Below are 18,998 nucleotides of genomic sequence, written 5' to 3' on the forward strand. Positions count from 1 at the left end.
TTGTCTCTCTCTGTCTGTCTCTCTCTTTCTCATATATAGATAGATAGATAGATAGAGAGAGAGAGAGAGAGAGAGAGAGAGATAGATAGATAGATAGATAGATAGATAGATAATGTATTTTATCGTTCATTGTTTTGTTTAAACACTAGGAACACTATTTTTTGACTTGTATAGACGATCTTTGTACTGGAGTAACCGCATTGGCCAATAACACCATTGAGGGGCGGGGATTTCCGGCAGTCTCGTGTCTTCACTGTTCATAGTGGGCGTTGAATAGCGTCTTCTTCTTCAGCTCATACAAGACTTCACGATAACGTTACCCAAGTTCAGCTACTTCAAACCGGGAAATTTGTAGGTTTAGCCGGTCGACGAAGATGACGGAAAGTGCTACGAGTAAGCTGCTAAATGGAGACATTTGTCACCGGACCTCGAATGGTAAAAAGGCCAGTAAAAATGGCTTCGTGAAGGATCACTCTCTGTTTGAACAGCCACAGAAGTATCGCCGCCCTAGAGACAAGGTAAGGCCCAACCGTCAACTGCTAGGGCACGTCCATATACAAACAGCGCTTCAGCATAGTTTGAATTAATCCTGTTAGTGTTAGCCTGTGAGCCGTTCGTTTGTATTTCCTCTGTTTGTGCTGTGGCCACATACTCCTGTGAGGGAGTGTGTTTCCACAGCAAGCATATGAGTGTGAGTAGCTGCCATATGACTGTGACCTCACGAGTTAGCTGCTATATTAATGACATTAGCCAAGACTGAACTCTGGGCAGTTGGTTCACATCTTTATTGTTGTTGTTGTTGTTGTTGTTATTGTTATTGTTATTGTTATTGTTATTATTATTATTTCATATTCCGTACGTTTTTTCTACGCTGTCTCCTTCAGCACCATTCAGCTTAGAAAAAGCATTCAACCACCGTTAGATTCCTCTTCTTTTGGACATTACTGCTGGTATTTTTCCTCATTTCTAACTTTTATATTTTTCAAATTATTCAACTTTATTCAACAAAAATTTATAATGTATTTCAGTGGGGAGAATGTTCAAATCTTCTTTCAACTTACTCATCTTTCATCTCTAACTACTTCCACCTATGTTGACCTACAGACACCATTCAAACTTTCGAAGTTTGAATGGTGTCTGTCGTGTTCAAAGTTTAAGTTTCATGCTTTTTTCACCCGTTTCAGAGTTTATAATGGGTGTCTATGGGATGGATTGTTGGCATTACATCGAGAAAAGCCAAATGCCAGAGTGGCATAGATCAAAAGATGCATCTTAAAATTTTCTCTTTCAACTGCTGCTGTGTCCACAGAGTTTGGTCTGCAGTTATCAACAATGCATCTCTCAAAACTAACACATGTAAACTTTTTAAACTGTGGATCCAAGTGAAGGGAGTAACTTCTAACCAACCCACAGAGACGTACTGTATTGTATTTTTAGTTAGTCTCAACAGCAGGAAAGACCCCACTTTTTAAATTGCTCCTGTGGCCACATTTTTGACAGCACTAACATAAAGAACACACTGTTGTGTGTCTGTAGTGGATTCTCCCCACATTTCAGTGATTTAAAGAATATGAACTTTCAATATTCATTCAGATGTTTTGTGATTCTAAATTTCTTTTGTTAATAGTCAGCTTTTTCTCATCTACACTTTAAAGATGTTCAGCTACTTTCCAATTTTGAGACTTGTTCTGCGTGAACTTTAGTTCTTAACAGTTCTACACTTTAGCCTTCAGGTGAATGATTTGGCCTATTTCAGCTCATTCAATATTTTTAACTTAACGTTCAGCAGCTATTACATTTCAGCTCAAAATATTCAGCTGTCAGCATTCACATTGCAGTTTCTTCAGGAAATGCATTCTCTGGTTATCTCATACAGTCTGCACTTTTAGGCCTAATACTATAAACCTCAAGCTAGCTGTTTAAGTTAAAATGAACTTTTACTTACTTTTTATTTTTAAATAAGCATTTCTCTTTAACATATTCTACTGTGGTTTTACCTTGTATTGGGTTTTCTGTGCTGTATAGGCTACATATACTTATGCTGTCAAGGGGAACATGCCACCTGATCAGGCCTGACTGCAGTGGAGACCTTTTTTTTTTCCTGTAACGTTACACCCTGTTGTTTTTCACCTCTTGCGTGTATATTGCGCCTGTGCCAGGTGAAATCAGACAGGCCTTTGTTTACGCTGACCCTAGTATGAGACGACTGAGGTCCTGCTGAGTTATTACCACAGAAACTTATCAGTCTCCTGGGAGAGAAGGACACTACTACTTTCACATGACACTTGAGCAGGAGAGGAATGTCTTCAGGCTGTGAAGGGTGGGGTCCTTCCCTTTCATTCCCAAGGCAGGAATGAAACCCACAAAAAGAAGAAAAAACTCTTTTTGAAAGTGTGTGTTTTTTGTGGTAGTGGAGGTCTGCCTTGTGTTTGTTGTTTTTAGCTTGTTTAAATTAAACACAGAAGGGGGACAGCGTTAATCCAACAGCAATCAGCTGTAGAATGCTGATTTCAACACTAATGCATTTACATAACTAGATCCAGATTTTGTGGCTATATTAACAGCTTAATCCTTAAAGATATATATAGACGCTCGTTTTAACATGGTCAAAGTTGCAAATAATGAAATGAATGTATGTGGCAGTAAAGGCTGTGAACCGAAAGATCAGTTTCGAAAAGTTTTTTTCCTACTCTTGCCTCTGTGTGAGTCACTGGCAGCGGATATGGTCATCTTGGGGACACAGGGCTGACTGCTGCCCTACCCACCTGCTCCTCAAACCTTCAGTTTATGAGGGCGGGGGATGTAATAAGCTGGTTTAAGGCAAAAAGTAAAAGCTAATGGAGTCCCAGAAAAAGAAACCTGGAGCTAGAAATCCGCACATTAGGACCTCTTTAATTTTATTTGGCAATGTCAAACGGAGCGATTGGCCTAGGTCATTGTTATGCACGGTATTTACACTTAAACTGGAATTGCTGTAAACAGTGAAAAAGCGTCCTCCTGTCCCTGCTTTGATTGGGCACTTGCTTGCTGTTGATAAGGCGTTGAATTTGTTGTTGCTTCCTGGTGAGACCTGTGTTTGATGCAAGAATAGAGATGCTAGCAATTGCTCTCTTTTAGCAGCACTTTTTTTAACTGTTTCCTTCAATCAGCTGTTTGAAATGAGTGTTCCCTGTTGATCGAGTGCAGTATTTAACACATTTTACAGTAAGACTGGATTTCAGTGACAGATCAATAATCACATAATATGACGAGTTTATGGAAAAATGGTTAGAAGCAGGATTTGAGCATGCAGAGGGAAAGATCCTTTCAGCTTACAATTACTCAGTAAAAATGAGCCGAATCCAAAGGTAGCAGATGGAGAGCTTGACTGCTCTAATGTGTTGTGTCTGATGTGAACCGTACACCAAGAGCTGCTCTTATTATGTATACAGTGTAATATGATCTGCTGAACTGCAGAGCAAGCATGAGAAAGAGCAAACATAAAGGGTTGTTATTTGGCTGTTCCTCTGGGTGCAGTTTCAGTGATGCTCGTCTGTAAACAAATGGGACCTCTCTGGGCCTGTGTGTTTACAGGTGTATTTTTTATTTTGTTTTATTTTATTTTTAAACAGAGTAAATCTGAAGCCAGGCAAACTACATCTAGTCTCGTTGGCTGGCATCGGTATGCAACAGTCTGTTTGAACAGTGCACTTGAACAGGACTGTTTTGTGCTCACTGCTTTCAGAAAACATGGCTGCCAGAGTGCTATTCTCTCAGTGCTGTTTCAGTGAACTTTTACCTGTGTGGTTGGGTTTAGTTACACACCCTGTGCACACACACACGCGCTCCTCTCCTGGTCATAAGCTCAAAGGTGTTTCTCGGAGAGGCATGACTAGTCATATGTGATATGGCTGCTAAGCTGCAGGGCAGAGCAATGTAATGAGTAACTGCCCTCATCGGTTTACTGTTGGTTTTGTAGGCAACCAAAAAAATCATATACCCAAGCTTTTCTATTTATTTATTTTTTTTCAGTGTTGTGCTGCTCCACCAATCTATGACCACATTTATATCACCTCACAATCCAAGATCAATATAACTATTCATAAAACTCAGTGACTCAGAGCCCTAGAGGGAATGGGCTGGGGGGGGGGCTGCAGGGACACAGGAATGCCTCAGTGTTCACGAATATATGTACTTATTGTGTAACCTTTAGCTTTCTGTCAGTCTTTCCAAGAAAAACTTAAACTCCAGCTTAAACTGGAGTGACCGGGTCCTGCTTTCTGTCACGCTGTGTTTTGGAGTTCTTGTATAGTAGTAGTAAGCGAACAGATCTGGCGAGATGCGGAAATGGTCTTAAGTCTATATCTCGCACTCAGATTGGCTGGTTGAATCTGTACAAAGATGTTTAAATTTCACTTGTTAATTGAAATTGAGATTCTAACCTCCTGTTTTTGTTTGTTGACTTCCAGAACCAAAATGTCCCCCATAATTCCAGCTTGTACAAGAAACCATTTGTGGAATCCTTCGAGGAGACTCCTCTATGGGTTGCTGTGCTCACCTACATGGGCTACGGTATCCTCACCATCTTTGGCTACCTCAGAGACTTCCTTAGACACTGGAACATTGAAAAGTGCCATGTGGCCCGTGAGAGAGACGAGCAGAAGGTAATGAAGTGCTTACTGAACTTTTTTACATAAAAGACAAATTCAGGGGACAAATTCCAAACAAGACAAAATAATCTAGTCGTCCTACTTTTATTGCAACATGTTTTATGTTTGAATTTAGGATATTTGATGTTTGAAAAGAGTTGGTCTTCATGTTGTTGTTTTACATCTGGTTCAGAGATGGCTCCTAATTTAAACTGTCAAGATCATGTTAGAAATCATCTGCACTTTCTCGCCTTCTTTCTGCAGGATTTTGTCCCCCTCTATCAGGATTTTGAAAACTTTTACACCAGGAATTTGTACATGCGGATCCGAGACAACTGGAACCGCCCTATCTGCAGTGTTCCTGGCGCCAAGGTGGACTTGGTAGAGAGAGTAACTCGTGACTACAACTGGACGTTTGAGTAAGTCGCTTGTTTTTTGTGCTGTTTTTGTGGTTCTTTGTCTCCATGTGTTTATTTTGAATAGAGGTGTTTCACATGAAGGTCATTACTCCCCTCAGAGGTGTGTGTGTGTGTGTGTGTGTGTGTGTGTGTCTGTTCCATTAATATGCACTTTAAGTCACTGACCTTGCAGTTCTGATAATGAGAGTGACGTAGTCTCTCTGAGGTGTGTATTTCTGTGTCACTGATTTACACACACAGTTACTGACCTTGTGTTTCTGATAGTGAGTGATGCAAGGCATGATTCACATGGTTATGTTGAAACCACTGCTTTCTGTCACATGATGTCCTAAGATACACCCTACGCAACGTATTACAGTAAAGTATGAAAGAGAAATCATCCCTAAACATGCTGACATCCCAAAGCAAACTGGCAGTTGGTCCTTTAAAGTCTCAGAATGTCTCAAATTTATTTCCCTTACACCTGTAGATTTCCAGAGGTACTATTTAGGAAAATATGATTAGACAATAATGACTAACCAAAATTAGATGAGTGAGTTGAGTTCATAATTCATATAATTCTCATACCCAATTCATCATTTTTATTTTTTTGTGTTTACTTCTTCAGAGTGCTTTAACTCACTGCCCTAAAAGAGCAGCTTACTTCTGTAAAAACTTTAAATACAAACAAATTTATGCACAAAAGTACTGGACAAACCTACACATCACATCTACAGGAGCTGTTCTGCCAGGAATCTCTCGGCATACAGTTTTTGTGCTGATGTTAATGCCAGAGGAGGTTTGGAATTCTGTAGTTAATGAGTCAGCAGAGCTTTGGCGACTTTGACCTACTATGCACCTCTGCACTCAGTGAGCCCGTTCTGTAACTTTAAAAGGTCCACTGCTTTATAGCTGAGTTGTTGTGTTTCCTAAACGCTTCCGTTTTGCAATAATGCCACTTACAACTGCTCAAATGTCTGGGAGGGAAAACTTTCATGAACTGACTTGTTGCAAAGGTGGCATCTGGTCACAGTACCATGTTGGAATTCAGTGAGCTCTTTAGAATGACTGATTATATCACAAAAGTTTGTAAAGGCAGACTGCAAAGCCAGGTGCGTATTTTTTTTTATTTTTATGTACCTTTGGCAATAGGGCTGAAAACAGGTGTGGCGCAGTACTTTTGTTCACAAAGTCTGTCTGTGTTACACAGACAGCTGCTGAGCCTGGCTCTGCTGTAAGTTTCTTTCTGTTAAAGGGGATGTTGTTATTTCTCCCTATTGTAGGTAGCATGTGCTAGCTCATGCTACCTACAATAGGGTCTTTATAATGTTAAGTGATCTGTAATTAAAGAGTTGAAAAGTTTGACAGCTGCTGAATTTAGGCTTGTTTGAATACAGAAGAGTTCTCTGTAGATAAACTGCTCTGCTTATTTTAAAGACTGTATCATTCTTTAAAAATATTTCTCTGATTAGTATCTGTTGTTTAAAAAAATGCAGCATACCTGCCAAATTCTATTGTTAACATAATAGTTTATTGTTCCAATGTGCATGATAACATTGGAAGTTGAAATGTAAACACTAAAAAAAGATTTGCATTGCAAAATGAGCAAACAAGGTTAAAGAAACAATTTTTTTTAAAACCCAGTTTTGTGTCTCTGTCTCTTCCCCTCAGGCATACAGGCAAAGTGGTGAAGGACATTATCAACATGGGCTCGTACAACTACCTCGGCTTCGCTGAGAACACTGGAGCTTGTGCCGATGCTGCTCTCGAGGTCACAAAAATGTATGGAGCGGGAGTGGGCAGCACTCGCTGTGAGATGGGTAAGGGGTGAAATCTTTTGAATGTTGACATTTGGTCTGTGAAATCCTTCTTGTGATTCGTCTTCCTTCAAGGATGCTTTTTTTCCACTATGAGTAAAAGTGGAATCGCCCAAACTCTCCACTTCCACTTAAACCGCTGCTCCACATTTGTTTTTGCTTTCAGGATGCATCAGCAGCCACAGCTCAAGTGCTGCTGAAGCTCTTAAAAGACTGAATGAAATAATAATCTGTGATATGAGCTTTGAAATTCAAATCTTTTTACAGTTCAGCACCTAGTATGCTGCTCTTTCTTTTTATTTCTTTATTTTTTGGAGGGATGTAGCTTAAGGGAAATGTACTGACTTCACCAATATGATGGAAAAGGCAGCGTGACTTACAGAAAAGTCTTTAATTTAAATATTAGAGGAACCTGAAGAGCTGCTGTGATATTTTTTTTTTTTTTTTTTTTTTTTATTCAGGAAACTTGGACATCCATGAGGAAATGGAGCAATTGGTTGCCAGGTTTCTGGGAGTTGAGTCAGCCATGGCTTTTGGCATGGGTTTCGCAACCAATTCCATGAATATTCCTGCTCTCATGGGGAAGGTGAGGAATTTCTTTCACTTCCTTTGTCACTCAGATGTATTCATCTGTACGTATATTATCACGTTGAGCCCTTTGTGAGTGTTGGTAACAGTCAGTTTTGCTGAGGAAACCCACCTCTTCCTGTATAAAGTGAAAATGGGATCCTTACTGGATACCAGGCAAAGACCCTGCCCTCCCACACAGCTACTGCCCAATTTCACTTATAAATGTAAAACTTTAAATACTTTGCAAAGGCCTTGCCAAAAAAAAATCACTCCATTCATAAAACATCCTGGTCAAACAGGTTTTATCGGGGTCTTTGGGTGTGGGGCTTGGAGTACTTGTGCTGGTGGGAAAACCATTCAGATCATAATTGTGATTGCAGAAGCTGCCAGAGGGGACAGGATTTAAAAAAACAAACAATAAAAAACAGGGTATATTTTTCAGATGGATAGCCACACTTGTAGAGTTCAGGTTGTTCTAGTTTCTGGGAACAAAACCTCTGAGTGTTGGAATTCCTGTTGTTCCAGCCGTGATCCTTAGTTGTGCTTTTCTTCTGTAGCTGGTGGGGAGGTAGAAAGGCGCGTGTCACTGTACCTTGTGAGTCAGAGCATATATCTTTATGACCATTAATGACAAACATGGGAATGGAAATAACATTGAGACTGAAATTTAGATTTAATCAGACTGCTCTCGTCATAAACGTTCATAAATTCTTAACCGTGGTTGTCACGTTTCTATTAGCTCACATCCTTGTGTCCTCATAATGTGATGTTGTAACAAACTCGGGTTTTTATTGGCTAGAGGAACTTGTATTTGACCGTTTGGGTGTGCTGATTTTAAGAGCTGGGCAGGCTGCCATCTTGTAATGTCATCTGTTTTTGTTTTGTTTTTTGAAAGGGGTCAGTATTGCTTTTGATGATGTCTTTTTTGCTTTCAGTCTGTATGAACTTAACAATTATCGATCAGTCATATTTAATTCACTCTTCAATGTAATAAAAATTCATATTGGCAGGCATAGCGTGTCAGTTACTTGACTACTTCTTATGTTTTCCTTGTAATATTTGCCTCATGTACTAAAGGCTTACCTTAAGTGTAACCTAAATAACAATAGATCCATCCCTAAACAAGGATGAGCAAAGACAGTTCTTGAAGTTCTGAGCTATATACGTTTCTGGAGAAATAATGGTGTTCTGCTGTTCTGGCTACTTGGTGAGCTGCTAAAGTTACGTGAAAAAATGTGTAAACTTTGTCGCTTTCATTTAAAAACTGCATTTCTGTTTGCGGTTGTAGGGTTGCCTCATCCTGAGCGACGAGCTGAATCATACGTCGCTGGTGCTGGGTGCTCGTCTGTCGGGCTCCACGATTCGGGTCTTCAAACACAACAGTGAGTGACTTACAGTTTTAAACCGCTGACCTGAAAGCAGTTGAGCTGAAATTTGCGTTACACCCAAAGCATAACAGTACACTGGAGACAAAGGATTAGAATGGATCTTTCAACTCTGTGCAACAATTAACTATAATTCCCGTTAAGTCAAAAGGATAGCAAAGACATTCAGCGTGGGTGTGTGCGTACATTTCAACATGTTGCTTTTATAAAATCCAAACTATTTTTTGGACACTTGCTTACTCATGTCTGCAGTTATACATTGACTGTATTGTTTCCAGTGCTAAATAACACATTATAGGGTGTGGTTATTTTTCAGCTCAGGATAAAAACATGACAGATACACACACATAGCTGAGATCATGACTTGTAGTCAGCAGGCAGGAACCAGGCCAGGTGGCTTCTGAGAAAATGCTCTGTGATCATGAAATATTGACAGAGTTGTTCATCCATTTAACACAGCTCTCATATTTCTGTTGGGAAAATGTTAATCCTTAAAGTCGCTTGTCTTTTCATTACATGGCTTTTTCTTACTGTCAGTGATTTAACAAATAACTTAAAACAAACATTTATTCACAAACTCCTTTGTGTTGTAGACATGCAAAGCCTTGAGAAGCTACTGAGAGATGCCATCGTGCACGGGCAGCCGAGAACCCACCGACCCTGGAAGAAAATTCTTATTGTGGTGGAGGGCATTTACAGGTGCAGACAGCAGTTTTTGTGGTTCTTCAGCATGATAAAATACTATTCCAAAGCATTACACTTGCCTAAACGAAATAATGTACTGCCTTAATGAATTAGCATAGATTATATGGTGTGCGAGCTGGTAATGTGCAGTTAGTCATTTCAACCTCATAAATACTGCAAGTCAAATTAATTATTAATATTTTATGAATATACTACTGTGGTTGGGTGTAAGTTGTTACATGACCATCTGCCACTAGCCAACAGACAGCTGCACCCAAAGAGGTAACAATTAGCCACTTCTAAAATCATGACACATAGGTGGTGTTGGCAGATTGGTAGTTTAATATGTTAGCTTCTTCAACCACAGCTTCTTTATTTTTCGGTGGGGGGGGGGGGGAGGGAGTAACCTGGATATCTGTCCATGTGAGCTGGTTGATCGGTCTTTGAGCAACATAGCAGCTGTCTGTTAAACCACTGACCTCTGGTGGACTGTGCTGTTGTTTGTGGTACATCATGACCTCATTGCATAATCTTTGTTGCCATAACAGTGAGTCTGAAAATTGTACAGTAAAATGCAGTTTCTGAATACAGTAATACTGTTACAGTACTCTAGCCTGTATCACATTACACTGTTTCCAGTCAGCCACCTGACACCAAAGTTTTGCGACTATGAACCCATAAGTCTTTATTTAGTTTGACCGATGGCATATATTCCATAATCTTTAGTGTTTCGTAACATCTACCTATGTCCTAACATGACCTTTCATATCAGTGAGATTTTAAGCACTGGTGCACTTCTGATTCTAAAGGCTGATTTTAATGAGAAGGATACAGTCCCACCTTCACACGTCAGCAGGTTAATTTCCAATGAAACTCTTCAACAAGATAAATGAAGCAGCACCTTGGTGAGTTTAATGTACAACACTCCTCTGTAACCTGGTGCTACACTCGCCTGCTGACTTTAGACATTGTGACACTGTATACCACATATAATGTAATAACCAAAATAACACAAATAGAAAAGAAAGTCTCCAGATTTACCATAATCAGGTGACTGAATGAACAACGCAGAAGGGAAAGTTAACTTTTAAGAAGCCGTTATTTGTGATTGCATTCCATTGCACTAACAGTGAAACGTGATGTGGTTTCAATTATGGTATTTGGGGGGGGGGGTCATTTCTGGAAAAAGCATGGCCAGAATAGTTTGGGGGGGGGGTGATTATGTGTGAATAAGGACTCTTTAGTTGTTTCAGTTTTCTATTTGCATAATAAACAACCGCATATTTTTGACAGATTTCAGAAATAATTTAATAAATACATTTGCCAGACATGGCAGTTTGAAAGTTGTTCCACTCTCCCTTAAGTGTACTATATTCCTTGTTTTTTGAAGGGATTTACTATAAAGACAATCAATCCTGTTGATCAATATAGTTCTCAGACCAACTGCCTGAAAGAGTCAGTGCCCTTTACTAATGCAATGTTAATGGAGTTTCATTTCCACAGGGATTTCTAGAGTTAAACCATATGTTGCTAAAACAGACTGTACTCTCAAACAGAGTATGCATAAACAGCCCTGGAGTCGTTAGGCATGTACCTTTTAATGTCAACTGCTTTACACAGCGGCCTTCTTGTGCTTTGGTTCAGGTTGTGGTTAATAATGGTTTTAGGTTTTTTGCAGGTGTTTAATTTCTCTTCTTTCTTTCTTTTTTTTTTTCGTAATCCTGAAGTATGGAGGGGTCAATCGTACGTCTCCCGGAGGTCATAGCTCTGAAGAAGCGCTACAAGGCCTACCTGTACCTGGACGAGGCTCACAGTATCGGCGCCCTGGGCCCTAATGGCAGGGGAGTGGTGGACTACTTTGGCCTGGATTCCAAAGATGTTGACATCATGATGGGAACATTCACCAAAAGCTTTGGGGCTGCTGGGGGATATATTGGAGGCAAAAAGGTTAGTGAACTGCTGACAGTGTTCAGAAGGCTAAGTCTAGTCTGTGCAATGTGAAGTAGTCAAAGCAATGGTACTTGGTTATTACAGTATTGAGACACTTACTCATAGTCAATAGCTTGAGCAGTTTCCTAACTCCTAAATTGCTAAATTCAGTGTTGGCGAACCGTCTTTACTGGTAAAGTGGAATTCAGCTTCCTGTTTTTCAAGATAGGATCTGATTCAGTGTATGCTTTCATTTTGAGCTAGAAATGACGGCTTGAAAAACTCAAGTATGCCATTAAAATTTTTTTAAAAACATGTCCCGACTGTCCAAGTGATACTTTGTTTTTTTTTTCCCTCACTTTAATTGCATTCTGTCAGGAGCTGATTGACTATCTGCGCCGCCACTCTCATAGCGCCATGTATGCCACTTCTATGTCCCCTCCTGTGGCCCAGCAGATAATCACCTCTATGAAGATCATCATGGGAGAAGATGGGACCACACTGGGTAGGTGAAAAACTGCTCAAAGCCGTTTTATATACTGGTAGGGAAGTGTAGACGGTGTTTTTATCCATAAACTGTTTCTGATAACTGCTTATTAATTGTTGTGCAGAAACATTTTGGTGGTTAACTTGGCAAATCAAATATTAAAGTTGAATCTTTACAAATGGTTTTTGGTATGGTTTGTTTTTTGTGTTTGTTTTTCCCCTGCAGTTTTGTTTTGGTTGCAACACTTAAGGAATCACTGAAATTTTAACCTCATGTTTGTGGTCAGTTTTCCTGCTGGTATTTGACATAACCACAAGATGGCAGTATAGACCAGTCATTCAGATATTATTCTGCAGACTTATTGGTGGGTTATTGAATGCAAAGTTATTATGGTATTGCTTTTATTTAATTTCTAATCAACTTTGCCAGCTTTTCTACTCTTGTCTATATTTTATCACAGCTAGAGATAAAAGCCAGTGTTATTAGCTAACTGGTAAATATTTTCCTATAAATAAAGGTGTGTCAGACCACTTTATCAAAGTGTGTGTGTGTGTGTGTGTGTTACAGCTTTCTGGGTATGCTGTAAATGCTGCACAGGTCCATGCCCATATTATATAACAAACAGTCTGACAGTGTCACATGTGACTGCAGCATGGGGTGCAAAGTTTAGTCACTTCCGTCATGTCACTTCTGATTTTGATTTCTAAATATGTTTAAAAACTGTTGGCTTACTGATGATGAAGTTTTAGGCTCAGAACTTTATCAGAGACTGAGAAATGCAGTTTTTTTTAAATATCAGACACAGATTTGTTGTCCATGGTACTACATGTTATAAACATTGAGATTGGAGCGCACTCTGCTGGACAAAGCATGTGATGAGACCAGATTTAAACTATTGCAGGCACTTTTTTCTGCATTATGTCTCTTTAAAAATAATCAGAACAAGTCTTGGCTCGAGGAGGATGGCTATCTGCTGCAACACGTTGAGTTAATAATAAGCTCACCTACAACGTTGATTCTAAATGAACTCTTCCCAAGCCCAGTTGCATATTTGACAACACATACACTGATAGCAATATATCTGTGTTGGTCTGAAATTAGACCAGCATCCATTGGTCAGGCTCTGAACTTTCTGTGTGATTGTGCCTCTTCCAGTTGGTTGTTAATGGTTCCTTTCTTTTGTCCAGTTCAGTCCAGGCTGATGGAAGGCTTTATTCTGCCCCTCCCCTCTCCCCCTTTATGGCTTTCAGATGTGTGTTTCTTTGTATATGATTGTGCTCCTTCACGCTGTGGGTACAAAGCAGCATGGTGCTTGCGACCAGAGGTCTGTGCAGATCAAACTCTGCTGGACTCCTACACACACACAAATAGATGATAGGGTCTTGTTTTCTTGCAGGGTGGGACCCCTTTACTCGTCACAGGGTTTGACTGACTTGGAGTTCCCAAACATTCTGATATAAGATGAAATGAAACTCATTAGGCATAGCAATAAACATCTGGTGTTAACCTTTATGTTACTGTCTTTCTACAGTGTCATCAACTTTTCCTGTAAGTCAGTCTGAGAGGAGTAGGCCAGACCAGCTGACCTTGCAGCATGTGCTAGTTTTCCTTGTAGAAGAGTAACTATTACGGTTTGATTGGTTGCAGCCCCGTCAGCCCTCGAAATGAAACCCTTTGAAGATCCAGGCGCTGACACAAAGTCAGAGTGACATTTGAGCCGCCTGCGAAACTGTTGTTATTGCTGAAAGCCTGTAAGCTTATATTAATCAAATTTATGTAGACGACCTAAAAGCAGAAGATAGACAAAGCTTTCACCCGTATACAAAGAAGGTTAAAGAATCTTCCATTCTTCTGTGGATACCTTTGGATCCCTTGACTGGAAAGGAAGCATGTGGATAAGTATAATGTCAGACTTTGTTGTGTGTCTTAGTGCTCTGAAGCTGCTGTTTCTGCTCCATTTTTGAGCACAGCCAGGCAGATGTGTGTTGCTCTTGGCGCTTTGTGCCATATGGTTATTTGTTGGGTTACGATGCTATCTCTGGCGGCTCAGACAGACTCAGTGAGTGAATCCACAACATGTATCAGGTTGACACATGATTGATGTTGACCTCTTGACCGTAAAATATTAGAGTTCTGTTTGTCTTCAAAGCTAGTCTTCAAATAACTAGAAGGCTGGAAACAATGTGGCCTTCTTGAGAGTTTTGTACTGTTTTTTGTTTGTTTTTATTTATAGACATGGTTTTGCTGTTAGAACCATGACTGTGTATTTCACTCTGGATCAGTTGTGCTCAAAAGCGGGCTAAATTGAGGAATAAAGACGTCATGAGTGGTGGTGGGAGGGGTCTCTGTAAAGTACACACGGTTTCCTTCACTTGGCCGCAGAATAAGAGCAGATAATGAAATTTTATGAAGCTTACAAGCACCAGTAACCAGAACGGTGTTGTTTGAAGGAGCAGCACACCCTCACAGGTGCTTTCACTCTGGCTGATTAGACGTCTGCTCAGGTTGTCTGGAATGCGTGAGATCACTAAAGTTCATGTACTAATAAGTGCCATAAAAGTGTAAGTTTTCCTGTTCTGACAGGTGCAATGGGGAGTGAGGGGTGGGGGGGGTGCCAATCAGGAACAATTTGTACAGAAGAGGGCTTATCAGGCAGATTTAGTGAAAACACCTGTGTGGTTGCACCATTGATGTGGAGGGGCTTTAATCAAGGCCAGGAGATGTTACTTGGTAAATACTTGAGGTCTCCAATTGCAAAAAAGTTAACTTAATAGAGATTATAATATTTAATTTGACAAAAATGCAAAGAATCAGTTGATACTTCTTCAAGAGGAAGAAATCTCAGGGAGTAAAGAGAGAGTAAACTGACTCAAAAGATTGAATCAAAATTGTGAATAACTCTTCTGAAGCCCAGTTGGATCTCTGTCTACCTTTTCCAGGTGCTGATCGCCTCCGACAGCTTTCACAGAACACCACCTACTTCCGCAGAAGTCTGCATGAAATGGGCTTTATCATCTATGGCAACGAGGACTCCCCCGTCGTACCCCTGATGCTCTACATGCCGGCCAAAATCGGGTGTGTTGGGTTTTTTTGGTTGGTTGGTTTTTTTGGTATAGCTGCACGAGAACATGTGCTCAGTTTTTAATATAACCTTTTATTTCATGAGAACATTAATCGTAGATCCATGGCATGAATAGCAGCACATTACTTTGTCTAAGTTTCCTTTGCTTATCAGGGCCTTCGGTCGGGAGATGCTGAAGAGGAACATCGGTACAGTGGTCGTCGGCTTTCCTGCGACACCCATCATCGAATCCAGAGCACGCTTCTGTGTATCAGCAGCTCACACCAGAGAGATGCTCGATACAGTAAGTCGTCTAATCCCATTTCTAACATTCTCCCTTCACTAATAGTAAAAGCCTTTTATCAGTGTCGACTGACGAAACACAAAAGTTTACTTTTACCTTCTTTTTGCTTTACTTTTTTCCCTTACTCGTACTTGCAGCATGGGCTGTTTTTACTCTAAAAGTTCGTGTCTGTGTGCGCATGGAAGCAGAATTGGTGCAAAACTGAGTTGAAAATATCGTTCACTCTTTTAAAAACAGTTTGAAATGTTGCTTTGTAAAGCACGACCTAAAACCAGAGCTTTGCAAAAGTCACTTCCCTCATTGTAATGCTGCCACTTCTGATCTGCAGCTTCCAGTAAGTTCTTAAATATCATCAAAGACATAAAGAGAAGGGCACATCTGAGCTCTTCTAAGTGGTCTCCTTCACCACTGAAGCCAGTTCAAGAGTTGTTGTTACAGGATAGACTATTTGATTGCTGAAGACTTAATTTTATCCTCAATATGATTTAAGAGTTTGTTTTGATCCACTGTGGGTGATCGTGGATTCCTGGACTTTTAATCAACCAGCCTGCCTGACCGCTGACTGACAGCTTTGTGTGCCTTGCGTTCGAGTCCGTGTATGTGTGAGCGTGCCTGTCAAGTAATAAATGCTTCCAATATGTCCTTTTATTTTGAAGGAACCTAGAAGGGCCAAGCTGTCTCTAAAGATTACAGCGTGACTCAGGCAGAGACTTTTATTTGAGCTGCTCTGTCTCTCCAAAGACACTTCATTCATCTTACTGGGAAGCTTGTCAACACCATTTGTAATAGTCCGTTTAAACGGCATCAGGCCTCCTTTGTAGCAGAGCTTCTAGGAGCCGCTTTTTCCGTCTTTGGAAAAGCCAGACCTCGCAATTTCTCAAAGCGTGGAATCAGAAAAAAGGTCAGGAGGAAGGTAAATTGTTTCCAGGTGCCCTGCAGTGTGTTGCAACACTGATACAGTCTCTGGTGGAAAGAAGTGTTCAGTTGTGGTTTATACAGGGAGCCTTCTGTTCACCTCTGCTTTTGGACTCCTCGCCTCCTTCAGCACTCTGACATGTTAAAAATCAAAGCCAGTCTTATCAGTCTGGCTGAATCCTCTTAAGTTTTGGCATGTGTGCTATCTTTTTGTTTTGTTTTTTTACTATGTGGCTATCTTCTCTTGTATTTTGGATTGAGATTAACTGCATTCTTCCTGTTGCTTTGTCAGGCATTGGAAGCCATCAGTGAAGTGGGCGACCTCCTGCAGCTGAAATATTCAAGACGTGAGCAGCCTCTTCCCTCGCTTGGGTGGATGTCCGAGGAGAGTCTTCTTCAGGACTGAGCCTCATCGTCCTCTTCTTGTCACACAGAGCGTGTTTTCCCAACTCACCGGCCCCTCCCTTAGCGCTTCTCATCTGACATCCGTCTTATGCCCCCACGTATTTTTCTCTGAGCCAGTCTCTGCATTCATGTTATCCATATTTGTTCACATCAAACTCCAGCGGACACAAAGCCAAAGTCCCAACAGCTTCACCGCGACCAAAATCAGCCACATGCGTCCGTGTCCGTTGTTACAAAGTCCATTCAGACCCTTCCAGTTTGTCCTAACTTATTGCGACTGCATCTGTCTAACATAAAGTCTTATTCTTGTGCGCACATTGAATGTGTATCTTATTTGTGCAATAACAGCAGCAGTGTGGTGTTTCTTTGTAATTCAAACAACTCAGAGCAAGGTAGAAGAAGCTCTGCCATGACTTCCTGCTCTTGCACTCTTGAAATCTGATCATAGCTCGTGCTATGATGAACTCGAGAGAAAACGATCATATATGTAAATATTATTTATCACAATGTTGGTAATACTGCCTTGGGGTAGCATCCCAAACCTCAGTGAGAGATGCATTATTTCACGGGAATAAGCATGTGTATACTATATGTATTTATCTGCTTTTGTTTTGTTTTAATCCTAATCACTTTTACTTGAAAAGAGAGATTATTGGGTTCTTTTACCCAACCAAAGGTTCTAAGTATATGTATAGATATGTTTTCTAGCCTTCCTGTTAAAATGCAAAGCAGATGTTCCAAATGAAAACATTTAACAGGGAAAGAATTCCAGAGAGGAAGACGAAGGATTTTTTTTTAACTGCATATTTTCTAAAAATATTTTTCAGCTTTATTTACTGTTTACACCTGCACTCAAAAACTTGAGCCTTGTCTTTAACATTTCTATAAGCTAATGAGCTCCATGTGATTTCTTTCTAGTTTGTTGCTTTCTCACCCACTGAAATCGTTCTCACTCATGTGCTTTCATGAGAATCGCCAATCTGAGCACGACAGCACGCTGTACGCATGACGATGTAGGGCTCATCTGATATACAGACAACTTTATTTATTTAACGTGTTTGTCGGCCGTTAGCGATCTCTTTTATTTGTGGAAGCCATTATCTGAGTGGAAAGTGTGTGTTTCAACTTGACTACATGTCTTAACTTCAGTGCAGCACTACTGACGGGCGTTTTATATGTCCAGATGACGTAGTCACTGAAAACCTGTAAGGTTTGTTTGGTTATAGTCCAAATGTCATTGGGGTTTTCTTTTTGTTTTTTTTCTTCCTCCCTTCATCATTCACCAGATGTTATCATCCTCTGGAATGACATTCCATATCATCCTGCTTTTTGTCACATTTGTTTGTTTTTTTTTTGGTTTTCTGTTTTGGTCCGAGATTACTGTGTGAGGTCACCCCAAACATGTGGCTTTACAAGCCACTGTCAAACATTGTTCATCTGAGTGTTTGTTGGGTTTTTTTATGTTCCATCACTTTATTGATGTGAGCTGCCGTGTCAGTGTAGCCAGTAAGAAACCTGGCCAACGTCTGGCCAATTCCCGCAAACACTCAAAGCGATGAAACACAAGTTTAGAGACGTGTGTGTTTAATGTTTTGGGCATTTCAGCACAGCATGACTGCTATTTGCCGGTCTTTTAAACTGTACATCCATCATACATTAGTCACATTTTTTTTGTCTGTATCATTCCAGTACTGTCTTCACAAAAAAAATAGTTTGACTAACAGATCGGTGATGCATTTGCTGTTAACAAGCAATAAAATGTGGAACACTTCATTATGATCTGTATGCACCCTGACATAAAACTCAAAGTTTCCTGCAGGGCCGTGCAGTATGTTAAGTCTTAACATTTCTGTCCATGGAGGCAAAAAAATGTAATTGCAAACAGCAACACGGCTGTTTTTCTCAGCCTGGTTTCCCCTCACTGAAACTGCAGGTTTAATGTCTGGAGAAATGATTCAAATGCTGAGCTGCTTACAATACCTGTAAACTTGCTTGCAGTGACCAGTGGAAACTTATCTGTTGCTTTTGCCTTTTGGAGTTGTATTTGGGTTGGAGATGAACCACTTAAAGGAGTTTATAAAGCCATGATGTTTGTTGACCGTGCTGTTGGAAACGGTGCTGCAAAGATTAAATCACTTTCTTTGTATCAACTTCTAGAAAGACGTTGTGTTTATTTACCACAAACACGCGCACACACACGCAGACTGCTCACGAAGAATACATTACAAAGCCTTCTTGCCTTACAAGTCAGCATTCCTTACAGTCCAGTCATTGGCTGCCCTTTAACCTACTTTTAAAGCAGTGACACAAATTTAAATTGATTAAAAATTTCACAGAGCTAAAGCTGAATAATTCACTTAACAGTGTTGTCAAGCTCATCTTACATTCGAGGGTCATGCTTTGATCTTAAGTAAG

General features: G+C 40.3%; 1 protein-coding gene across 1 annotated transcript; it reads left to right on the plus strand.

Annotated features, from left to right (window-relative positions):
• Positions 1–235: 235 nt before the first annotated feature.
• On the plus strand, positions 236–18,733 carry sptlc2b (serine palmitoyltransferase, long chain base subunit 2b). The gene is made up of 12 exons (XM_003440820.4): positions 236–518; positions 4,449–4,643; positions 4,893–5,047; positions 6,698–6,846; positions 7,305–7,429; positions 8,702–8,795; positions 9,392–9,497; positions 11,210–11,429; positions 11,790–11,916; positions 14,838–14,973; positions 15,134–15,263; positions 16,471–18,733. The coding sequence occupies exons 1-12, from the start codon at positions 375–377 to the stop codon at positions 16,582–16,584; spliced, it is 1,695 nt and encodes a 564-aa protein (XP_003440868.1). The 5' UTR covers positions 236–374; the 3' UTR covers positions 16,585–18,733.
• Positions 18,734–18,998: the final 265 nt, after the last annotated feature.

The sequence above is a fragment of the Oreochromis niloticus genome, linkage group LG15, assembly GCF_001858045.2.
Source record: "Oreochromis niloticus isolate F11D_XX linkage group LG15, O_niloticus_UMD_NMBU, whole genome shotgun sequence".
Taxonomy (NCBI): domain Eukaryota; kingdom Metazoa; phylum Chordata; class Actinopteri; order Cichliformes; family Cichlidae; genus Oreochromis; species Oreochromis niloticus.